General features: G+C 36.5%; 2 protein-coding genes across 6 annotated transcripts in view; one reads left to right on the top strand and one right to left on the bottom strand.

Moving 5' to 3' along the window:
• Positions 1-8,098, top strand: part of LOC106873499 (transient receptor potential cation channel subfamily V member 5) — a 44,779-nt gene extending 36,681 nt beyond the window's left edge. The window contains exons 10-15 of the mRNA XM_089339943.1: positions 727-878; positions 2,285-2,394; positions 3,309-3,457; positions 4,902-5,018; positions 6,479-6,604; positions 7,653-8,098. Of these exons, the coding sequence (XP_089196069.1) occupies positions 727-878; positions 2,285-2,394; positions 3,309-3,457; positions 4,902-5,018; positions 6,479-6,604; positions 7,653-7,694 (696 nt within the window). The 3' untranslated portion in view covers positions 7,695-8,098. The remainder of the gene's footprint in view (positions 1-726; positions 879-2,284; positions 2,395-3,308; positions 3,458-4,901; positions 5,019-6,478; positions 6,605-7,652) is intronic.
• A 1,091-nt stretch (positions 8,099-9,189) lies between these two features.
• LOC106873500 (lysosomal alpha-glucosidase) overlaps positions 9,190-12,500 on the bottom strand; it is a 57,338-nt gene continuing 54,027 nt past the window's right edge. For all 5 annotated transcript variants that reach the window (XM_089339947.1, XM_089339946.1, XM_089339948.1 and 2 more), the window contains exons 19-20: positions 11,953-12,102; positions 9,190-11,126 (exon numbers count right to left, since the gene is read on the bottom strand). In XM_089339947.1, coding sequence (XP_089196073.1) covers positions 11,055-11,126; positions 11,953-12,102 — 222 coding nt within the window. In that variant the 3' untranslated portion in view covers positions 9,190-11,054. The remainder of the gene's footprint in view (positions 11,127-11,952; positions 12,103-12,500) is intronic.

Raw genomic sequence — 12,500 nt, forward strand, 5'->3', positions numbered from 1 at the left:
GCCGGCCTTGTCACATTCTGTATCACACTGAATCTCCCTGAAAATTATATTTAGGGTACATGTGTCTGTGGAGTGCTCAGCCACATGCATGTTAATTTCATGAGCAGGCTGTTCCATCGACCTGATCAATTGGAACCCTCATAAATTTTATAGTAAATAGAACATGATTATTTGTGGCTTTGTCTCTATGAGCAGTACTAAAGTCTGTAGTAAGGTTATTCAAAAAAGGCAAATGCTACTTGTAATTATATTCTATTCAATATTAATTTAATTTAATTTATTTAAAATAAAGGCATTTTATTAAATTTGTATCCTCATTCTTTTTTCCATTATTTAAAAAATTCTTTCGATATATTCATTTGTAACTTTGTCTCTGTACAGTACCGAAATTACAGTACGTACATTATGTCCAGAAAAGGCAAAGTTGCAATGATTATCATTCATTATCAATTTAATTTCTAAATAAGAATTAATCAAATGAAAAAATTTTAATTTGTTTCAATTTTCTTGGAAATTTTTGAATTCACTCTCTGAGTGGTTGGCGTTATGAAAGGCATCCGGCTGTAGAAACTCTGCCAAATTAGATTGGAGCCTGGTGTTGCCATCCGGTTTCACCAGTCCTCAGTCAAATCGTCCAACCCATGCTAGCATGGAAAGTGGACGTTAAACGATGATGATGATGATGATGATGATATTTATATATATGTCGTTGGTTTCTATTGACAGAAAAGAGCTCCATCGAAGACCATGTTCCTCATGTCCTGTATATTTGTTTTTACCATGGTCCCTGGAAGACTCACCTGCAGCCATGAATACGAGGATATTATGGGTGTTATGGCTATACTCTGTACAGCTCCCTACTTTCTCTTCTTCTGTAGGTATGTTCACACATCACTTAATTATTATTATTATTATGTTGTTGTTTTTTTCTTCTTTCTTCAAATTTTCTTCCGTTTCTCGCTGAGTGTTTTCCGTACACCGAGGGCAGAGAAACTCGTATGCATTCCCAGTTTACACACACAAATTCACAGGTAAAATATATATATTATTATTATTATCATTATCATTATTATTATTATTATTATTATTATTATTATTATTATTATTATTATTGAGGTGTTGAAATAATCAGAGTTGAGGCTGACCTGGGCCTAAACAACAAAAAGGACACATTTCATAATGTAATCCTAGATACACTATGTCAGAATAAAAGGCAGGATGGTCATGGCCAGAGCAGTTTTGATCATAGGTCTGCTGGACCTGAGTTGACCTGGTCTTAGACAACAGCGAAGAGTGAGACATTTGTTAATGTGGTCATAGACACTGGCACTCCGTTGCTTTTAACAATGAGAGTTCCAGTTGATTCGATCAATGGAACAGCCTGCTTGTGAAAGTAACATGCAAGTGGCTGAGTACTCCACAGACACGTGTGCCCTTAATGTAGTTTGTAGTTCTCAGGGAGATTCAGCATGACACAGAACGTGTCAAGGTTGGCCCCTTTGAAATGCAGGCACTATTCATTTTTGCCAGCTGAGTAAACTGGAGCAATGTAAAATAAAGTGCCTCTCTCAAGGACACAATGTGTCATTGAGAATTGAACTCATGACTTTATGCCCTTAACCACTAAGCCATGTGTCTTCACTCATTGATACACTATGACAGAATAACTTAGACAGAGTTGCCTAAGACAGTTACAAGGAGGAACTCATTTGCGCTGATGTATTCCTAGATGTACTATGTTTGAATAAATGACAGGATGGTCACTGATGGAATACTCATAAATTTAAACATAGATCTGCTGGATTAGGGCTGACTTGGTTCTAAACACTAGAAAGACCACATTTGATAATGGAGTCCTAGATACACTGTGCCAGAATAAAAGACAGGATGGCCACTGCTAGAGCAACATTTGATGATAAGGTCTCCTGGATCAGAACTGATCATGGCCTAAACACTAAGAAGAAAGAACACATTTAGTAATGTAGTCCTAGATAACTATGTCTCAATAAATGACAGCTTAGTGATAGCTGGACACACTTCTAATCACAGCTCTGCCTGATCAGAGATGACCTGGACCTAAAGAACAACAAGGACACATTTGATGAAGTAGTCTCAGATACACTATGCTGGAATAAAAGACAGGATGTAAACAGCTTCAATGTCTTTGATCATAGTTTGGCTGTATCACAGATGACTTGAGGCCCAACAACATCAACAACAGCAACATCAACCATTGCTTCTAAGTCATTTAACATGCTGCCTCTTTTCCTTTATGCTGTTTCAGGGGCTTTGCTATAACGGGACCCTTTGTTGTGATGATTTACAGTATGATTAAAGGTGATCTCCTTCGTTTCTTCATCATCTACGGAATATTCCTCATGGGATTTTCTCAAGGTAAATGCTTTCATTATTACAAAACAGTACCAAACAATCAATGCTCTGAATGTTTGTAGAGAATGTAGATGTGGTTAAGTTTAGAACCTTTTGTACATTTCTCTGCTATGTGAGTGCATTAGTGTCATGTGACAGTATATTTTGTGCCTAAAATGAAGGCCGACACGGTTGAGTGAGCATGTTTAGTTACAATCAAGGCACTCTAAGTTTAATCTGCCAGATGGGAGAGTGGACAGGAGTCGTTTGTATGTGGTCCAGTGGCTAAAGTTTAGGCTCTTAGCTGTGTAGGTTCCTCATGATAAATGGCAGAATGAGTTTTCTGGGTGAATAGTTATTTGTATATCAACATCATAGAGATATAAGTATGTATATATGTAAATATAACTATTGTGTATATATATATATATATATATGTATATATGTCCAACCAGTTGCCATGATTGACCGCTAACTCCAAAAGTTTTTTATTTCATCGTGTTCCTTTCTGTTGAAGAGCATAGGCTCGAAATGTAAAAGACTTTCTCACTTTCCCGAGCTTCAAGCTAATACACCTGTTTGTTGTTTATACACCTGTCTTTGTCTTTTTGTCTTTCTGTAAATTTCAACTATATATATATATATATATATATATATACGAGGGGGTGCTGAAAAGTTCCTGGCTTCTGGTCAAAGAAAATACAGGAAGATCAGTTAATTATGATTTTGTTCAACATAATCCCCTTTCAGATTCACACACTTATTGCAGTGGTCCTTCTTTCTTTCTAAGCCCTGAAAAAGAACTCGAAAGGTTGGGCCTCCAACCAGGCTTTTTGCGATACCCTTAATGCCAGGAACTTCTCAGCACCCCCTCTTGTATGTGTGTGTGTGTGTGTGTAGATAGATGATATAGATATAGATATATCCTTGTTTTTCAGCAATGTATATCCTATTCAGAGATAACGTGTGTTCACTGTCAAGTCAGCCGTTGGAAGCCATTACAAGTCTTTTCATTGTTTCTCTCGGTACTTTTGCTGATTTCTATAATTCTATTGAAAAACTGAAAAGAAATAGCGTGATTGCCAAAGTAAGTATCATTTTGAAACTAACGCAAAACATTGTAGCAAACCATTTTTTTTTTTATCACAGCATTTCGTTTCTGTTATTTTATTGTGGTGGACTCTTCTGTTGTAGATGATACATAAGAGTTCTGCAATGTCTTGTAGAACAACCTGTATGGATGGCTATTCCTTAGCTCCCTCCCTCCATCAAGTAGATGATTTGACATGGAGCTGGGCAGCTGGGAGCTGACTGGACTCCAATCATCTGTTGGCTGCCCTTCCTAATGCCAACCACTTAAGAGAGTGTACTGGGTGCTTTTGATGTGCCAGCGGCATGAGTGTTTTGTATGTGGCACCAACGCCTGAAAGGACGAGTCTGTATGTGCAGAAGATTTTTAACTATTTCGTTCATTATTGTATGAATATTCATCACCAGCGTTTAATGTCCAGTCTCCATGCTGGCATGAGTTGAATGGTTTGACAGGAAGCTGACCAGCTGGGAACTATCCAGACTCCAGTTGTCTGTTGTAGCATGGTTTCTATGGTTAGATGCCCTTCCTAATGCCAACCACTTAACGGAGTGTGCTGGGTGCTTTCTATGTATCACCAGTACAGGTGCTTTTTAAGTGGCGCCAGCGTCTGAAAGGACCAGCCTATATATGTGCAAGACTGCGATTTGACTTAGCTTAAGATGTCTTATCAAGCACAGCAAATCACCACATCTTCTGCTCTATTGTCATTTCCTCAGTGAGGCCCGGCACATGAAGATTCTTTCTCACCACTTCGTCCCATGTCTTCCCAGGTCTATATCCATGTACCTGTCTCTCTTTCTCCTTACTCTCTCTTTCATTATATCTAATCTACCTCTCTCTCTCTTTCACTGTATCTAGCTACCTGTCTCTCTCCCTCTCTCTTTGTGTCACTATATCTATGTACCTGTCTCATTTTTTTCACTATATCTACCCACCTGTCTCTCTTCCTTTCACTATATCTCTGTACTTGTCTCTCCTTCTCTCTATCTCTTTCAGTATATCTATAGGCTTTTTCTCTCTCACTATATCTATATACCTGTCTTACTCTCTCCTTCTCTCTCTCTCACTTTCACTATACATACGTACCTATCTGTCTCTCTTTCTCTTTCACTATATCCATGTACCCCTCTCTCTCTCTCTCTACCCATATCACTCTCTTTTTCTCACTATATACCTGCCTGTCTCTTTCTCTTTCACAGATCTATCTACCTGTCTCTCTATCACTACATCTATGTACCTGTCTCTCTCTCTCTCTTTCTTTCACTATATCTACTGACCTGTCTCTCTCTCTCTCTCCCTCCCTTTCACTATACATACATACCTATCTGTCTCTCTTTCTCTTTCACTATATGCCTGTACTTCTCTTTCACTGTATCTCTGTACTTCTCTCCTCCTTCTTTCCTCCCATATCTCATCCTGCCTCCATTTACCATTCCAGTTTATATTCCTGGTATATTTGCTCTTGGTATCACTTCTCTTGATCAATATGCTGATTGCCATGATGGGTAACACCTACCAACTTGTGGCCAGCCAACAGATGGAATGGTTTAGACAGGTAAAACCTATAACATGCATACAAGGGGGCGCTGAAAAGTTCCTGGTTTTGGGTAAAAGAAAATGCAGGAGGATCAGTTAATTATGATTTCATTCAACATATTCCTCTCTCAGATTCACACATTTAGTGCAGCGGTCCTTCAGTTTTTCCGAGCCCTGTAAACAAATTTGGAAGGTTTAGCCTCCAACCAGGCCTTTTGCGACACTTTTAAAGCCAGGAACTTTTCAGCACCCCTTGTGTGTGTGTATGTGTGTGTATGTGTGTGTGTATGCATGTATAAATATCTTTGTATGTATGTATGTATGTATGTATGTATGTATGTATTTATGTCTGTATGTATTTATGTCTGTATGTATGTATGTATGTATGTATGTGTGTGTGTATGCATGTATAAATATCTTTGTATGTATGTATGTATGTATGTATGTATGTATGTATGTATGTATGTATGTATTTATGTCTGTCTGTATGTATGTATGTATGTATGTGTGTGTGTATGTATGTATGTATGTATGTATGTATGTATGTATGTATGTATGTATGTATGTAAATATCAAACAATGAGGTTGAGTGTTCAACACCGCATTGGTAGATAAAGATTCTTTATTTATGTATTAGGGCTACCATTGGTTTCATGCTAAGGAATACTTCAACAATTCTTCAAGCCTATCACATAGAAAAATGGAGTTCATCTCCATTTTGGATTAAAACATATATTTATATATATGTATGTAATTAGCCTAATGGTTAATGCGTTCTTTTCACAATATTCACAATATATATATATATGTATGTATATATATATATATATATATATGTGTGTATGTATGTCTGTATGTATGTATTTGTGTGTCTATTTTTTTCCCCCCACCATCGCTTGTCAACCAATGTTGGTGTGTTTACGTTCCTGTAATTTAGCAGTTCAGCAAAAGAGACAATAGAATAAGTACTAGGCTTATAAAGAATAAGTTCTGGAGTTGATTTGTTCGACTAAAGGCAGTGCTCCAGCATGTCCAGTCAAAATGACAGAAACAAGTAAAAGAATGTGTGTGTGTGTGTGTGTGTGTGTGTGTATGTGCCTATGCTTGTGTATGTAAGTATGTGTGTCTATGTATGTGTGTATGTTTGATTTGTGTATATGTGTAAGTGTGTGTGTATGTGGTTATGCATGTGTGTATATATACTTATGTGTATGCATGTTTGTGTGTATGTGGGCATGTTTATGTGGATTGTGTGTCTATGTATATGTGTGTGTGTGTGTGTGTGTGTGTCTATGTGTGTATGTCTATATATGTGTGTATGTGTGTGTTTCTTACTCAGAATATGTTTTACCTATTGTTGACATTTGTTTCTTTATTTCTCTCCTCTGCGTCACTGCGACCTTTACATCACTGTGACCTTTGCTCTACTGTGACCTCTGCTTCTCCATGACCTCTACACCTCTGCAACCTCAACACCAGTGGGCTAACATAGTACTAGTGGTAGAACAGTCTGTAACGCCACAAGAACGTGTTGAACAGCAGAAACAATATTCACAATGTCTGGCAGATGGTCGAAGAGTTCTTGCTCTCCGTTGTAATGTTGACGTAAGTAAAAGTTTCATTTCTGGTTCAAATAATAGATGAGGCAGTTGGTTCATAGGGCAATAGGTTTATAGGTTTACTGTCAATGTATCCAGTCAGAATGATGCTGATGGAGTGGGTTGGAGGTATAAAGTGTTGGGGACAGATTTTTATGTTTCATTGACAGAAGCAATTATTGAGGCATCAAACTTCTGAGCCATCTTTTAACAAGTTCAGTCTCTTACGAGAATGAAGGACAACTCAGAATAACATGATCTGAAGATATAAAAGATTCACAGACAACAAGCATATCAAACATACATTCCCATCATCAGCTACCTAACAGATATCATCATGGTTTCAACACTTGGGCAGGACTACTCAATTTGGCATTATCAGCAGCACAAAAAACTTAAACATTGCCTGGGAATTAATAGATAAATAGCAGGAGAGAAACATTAACATATGTATATGTCCATTATAACTACACCAGCTTATTATTAAAAACAAAGTGTATCAAACCTGAAGCTACACAGCATAAAAATTATAAAATAATCCTTTGTCATCATAACCAATAGAGTGCCATATAATATATATATAAGATACACCATATTATATTCATGTAATGATACACCACATTATATATTTATATAAGATATATATATATATATATATATATATATATATATTAATATATGTATATATATATATATATATATAATATATTGGGTTGGTGCATAATTATTGCAGCTTTTTTACAACAAATTTTATTCAGCAAAAACAATAACAACATGTAACAAAAACATCTTTAAATGATTATTCCGGAGCATATTCACCATCTACCTCAATTACTGCTTCCCATTTGCTTGGCAGACGGTCAGACCGTCATTTAAAGGTGTTTTTGTTAAATATTATTGTTTTTGTTGAATAAAATTTGTTGAAAAAAAGCCGCAATACTTATGCACCAACCCAATATATATATTATATGTGTGTGTTTGTGTGTGTGTGTGTGTGTGTGTGTGTGTGTGTGTATATATTTTTATGTATATATTCTTTATTTTTTTTCTTATAGGAAATCACCAACATCGAGAGCAATTCTGATGATGAAGAGTAACCACTTTCATTCATTTTCTTTACTCCCTACACTCTATGTTTGAAGTTTACTGAAGAGTTCTGATCACCATACTCTCTTACTCATTTCTCACATTTCAATAAACCAACATACTCTTTCATGGACCACTATAACTCACCTATCTGAACCCTCTCACTGCACAAATCAGATACATCCACTCAAATTTTCATTACAGTTAACTATGGAAAACAGTTGTATATACTAAACCAGGAAACAGGCCCTATGAGCCTATATAACTCAGAAAGGATCTATTTCAAGACCCAGTACATCTCATCTTAATGAATTGATACCCATTTTTATTCCACAGTATAATCTCAGCTAAATAAATCATATACTCCTTTCTTTAAGATGTTAATGGAAGAAGGTACTCTGATATTAACACTGCAGTATATTGCTAGTCGTCCATGGTTTGCTAAACTCCTAATTTAATATATTTGTATACTCCTCCTGTGTTTATGAGGCAATGTCCTCCCCCACTCCCGTTCACTATTATTTGCTGTTTAACTCATCATAGTTAGATGGTGTAGAATATTACTATCTTAGTACACACACACACACACACAGAGCTATATATACATAGAACTTATATACATTAGCACACATACTATTACATACACACACTCATATATATATACACATATACTCACACACACACATATATATATACACACACACACACACATACAGACATAAGTCTGTATGCATGTATGTATATGTATGTATATACACACACATATATATATATGTATAAAATATATATATATATATATATATATATATATATATATATATATATATATATATATATGCATACACACACATATACATACATATACATACTTATATATATGTGTGTGCATATAGGTATGTCTGTGTGCATGTATATATATATATATATACACATACACACAGACATACATATATACACACACATACGCACAAACTTACTTACATATCTACAATCACATAAACACACATCTGCACAAACACACACATATATAGTGTGCTTGCTGTAAACAAATGTCACCATCATACAAGCAGGGTAGTTTGCAATCTCTCATGGAGAACATGCCTGCCCATTCATGCTGTTCGTGTCTGAAGGACTGCAGAAAATGCTACTTCATTTGGGAACAGCCGAGGATTGGCAACAGGAAGAGCATACAAGCACCTCAGGAAGATCTGCATCAACAGACCTTTGAAAGCATCGACAACTGGATGTTAAAATGATGGTAATGAAGATAACAATGATGATGATGATGATGATGGAGGTGATGATGATGAGGAGACGGAGGATGACAGAAGTGATGGTGATAGTAGTGGTGGTGATGATGGTGGTGGTGGTGATGATGATGATGATGATAGTGATGGTAATGACAATGATGATGATGATGATGATGATGAAGATGACACATTAACAAATACAAACCAATAAACAATTGTTATAATAATAATAATAATAATAATAATAAAAAACTAATTTTTATCAGTTTCTATTATTTTTTACCCTTTATTTTTATCAAAAGAATTACAGTTTGTTGTTTTAAAAGATTTTATTCTAACAGAAATTTGTAAAAAATTACATAAATTTTCAGCCAGAATGTCTGGAAACTGAAGGACAGAAACCAGTAGATACTACAATAACAACAACAACAACAGAAACAAATTACCAATAACAATTACCTTTCTGTTTTCTTAATTCAGAGAAAAGGGGCAAAGTTCATAAGTAGAGAGAGAGGATGAGATAAACAGACAGATACAGGCAAACACAAATATATATACAAGTTAATGGACAAATGAAGAAAGGCACTCAACATATTTATTAGGAATAACATTTATGGATCAAAACAGATTGATTCACATTCCTTGGTACTTTGAGTTTCAAAGTGTGATGCTCGTCCTTAACCACTGATTTCCTGTCCACCACATGGTCAATTTCTTATTCGTCATGCAGTATTTTCCAAGTAATTATTGTCGCTGAAATACCAACATCAAACTGTAGCATCACATGACCTTTCTCGACCAATTGCAGCATGTCTCTATTTTACTCTTTTACTTGTTTCAGTCATGTGACTGCGGCCATGCTGGAGCACCGCCTTTAGTCGAGCAAATCGAACCCAGGACTTATTCTTCGTAAGCCTAGTACTTATTCTATCGGTCTCTTTTGCCGAACCGCTAAGTTACGGGGACGTAAACACACCAGCATCGGTTGTCAAGCGATGCTGGGGGAACAAACACACACACACAAACACATACATATTTACATATACATATATACGACGGGCTTCTTTCAGTTTCCGTCTTCTAAATCCACTCATAGGGCTTTGGTCGGCCTGAGGTTATAGTAGAAGACACTTGCCCAAGGTGTCACACAGTGGGATTGAACCTGCAACCATGTGGTTGGTAAGCAACCTAATAACATCCGACTTTCTCCAACTGGTCTCTCATTCAAATTTCCAATGGTTGAGGATTAGCATCACTTTGAAACTTAAAGTAGCAAAGAATTTGAATCAAAATGTCTTGATCTATCTATCTATCTATCTATCTATCTATCTATCTATCTATCTATATATATATATATATATATATATATATATATATATATATATATATATATATATATACATATATATTCATACATACACACACATATCTGTAAAATAATATGTGACAATTATTTGGTTGCCATAATAAAACTCTGAGTTTCGGATGTCAGGGTAGAAATCTGCTCTGGCATCTCGTCAGTTATTAAGACAAAGCAAAAATGCTATGAAAATGTTTTGTCTTAATAACTGACAAGGTGCTGGAGCAGATTTTCGCCCCGACATCTTAAACTCGGAGTTTTATTATGACAACCGAATAATTGTCACATATTATTTTACAGATAAATTCCTCTATTTACATAATATTGAGGTCTCATTTATTGTTTTGTTGTCATACTATTACTATTAATATATATATATATATACACACATACATATATATTTATGTATATATATGTGTGTGTAGTTATGGTATATTCTGTTAGGAATATGACAGGGTACAGTATAAAGCTCATCCACCCTCAGAATAACCCAATACTATCTAGTAGCATTATTATATACCTCCATGTTTATGTTTGGGTATTCCTCGTGTGTGAATATTAAATTGAAGAAAGTGGTGGGTGTCAACGAGAAGGAGTAATGGTTGGACAGGTATTTTTTTAATCACTACAATTGTTTCCACCAAGTGTTATTCTACAAATGTACAGGTGTTTGATTATGCAATGGAAAAAACACTTAAATAACACCTGAGGAAACAATTGGATCTCATCATGCAAACAAACTGCAACTTCAGCTGGTGGAATTAATGTGCAAAGGACCAAGTTAACTGAAAGGGGACCAACAGATTAGAATTCAGTCTTGGTACATACAACACCTGGAAATAGAAAGAAGAAAATAAGGGTCAAAATTTAGCATTGAGGGACATGTTGGTGTTGATGTTGGTGGTGGTATGTGTGAAGGTACATGGCTCAGTGGTTAGAGTGTCGAACTTATGATCGTGAAGTTGTGAGTTTGAATCCTGGACTGAGTTGCATGTTGTGTTCTTGAGCAAGACACTTTATTTCACGTTGCTCCAGTTCACTCAGCTGTAGAAATGAGTTGCAACATTCACTGGTGCCAAGCTGTATTGGCCCCTTTACCTTTCCCTTAGATAGCATCAGTAGTGTGGAGAGGGGAGGCTGGTATGCAGGGGCGACTGCTGGTCTTCCATAAACAACCTTGCCCGGACTTGTGCCTCGGAGGGTAACTTTCTAGGTGCAATTGCATGGTCAGTCATGACCGAAGGGGTCTCCTCATGTGTGGTGGTGATGGTTTAATTGGTGGTGCTGGTGGTGGTTGTAGTAGTGGTGATGGTGGTGAAAGTGGGAGTGATCGTGGTGGGTAACCATAGTGGTTGTGGTTGTTGTGCTGATGGTGGTGGTGGTGTCTGTGGGTGTGGTGATAGTAGTGATAATGATGGTGGCAGTGATGGTGGGGGTTGTGGTGGCTGTTGTGGTAGTGATGGTGGTGGTGGTGGTTGTGGTGGTAGTGGAGATGGTGTTGGTAGTGATGGTAGCAGTTGTGGTGGTTGGCTGACATCAGATTACACAGCAAAAACAATATGAACAAACATGATAAAGATTGCTCCAGCAGGGCTGACACCAGGTTACAATAATAACATCATCAACAAGAACAACAACAACAACAGCAAAAAACTTTACCTTGGTGTGAGGTTGGAAAGAGAAAGGCACAGAAAATCTGTTGAACCGGACTGACGTGGGTTGGCTAGGTATACCAAATATTGTGACGTTACGGAGGGTCATCTGTTCTTTTAAGTAAGCAGCTTTGATGACAGAATTATAGAGGGAGGTCTGTAAATGAGAGAACAATTAAATCAGTTACTAATTAAAAAAATTACCTAATACAGGTAACAGTTTTACCTGTGTTAATTAGACATTTAACAATACAGATAGCATAGCTACAACTATTTTAATAACCAGAAAGATGGACCAATGCAGGTAACACAGCAACACCTGTGTTACTGATTAGAGATGGCCTACTACAGGTAATATAGTTTTACCTGTGTTACTAATTACAAATGTACCCAGTACAGGTAACTTAGCTACACCTGTGTTTCTAATCAGAGATGGTCTCCTCCAAGCAACATAGCTTTACCTGTATTACTAATTAGAGACATGCACCAGTACAGGTAACATATTACACCTGTGTTATGAATTAGAGATGGCATAGTACAGGTAACATAGTTATA

The sequence above is a fragment of the Octopus bimaculoides genome, chromosome 22 (genome assembly GCF_046866305.1).
Source record: "Octopus bimaculoides isolate indiv1 chromosome 22, ASM4686630v1, whole genome shotgun sequence".
NCBI classification, from domain to species: Eukaryota; Metazoa; Mollusca; class Cephalopoda; order Octopoda; family Octopodidae; genus Octopus; species Octopus bimaculoides.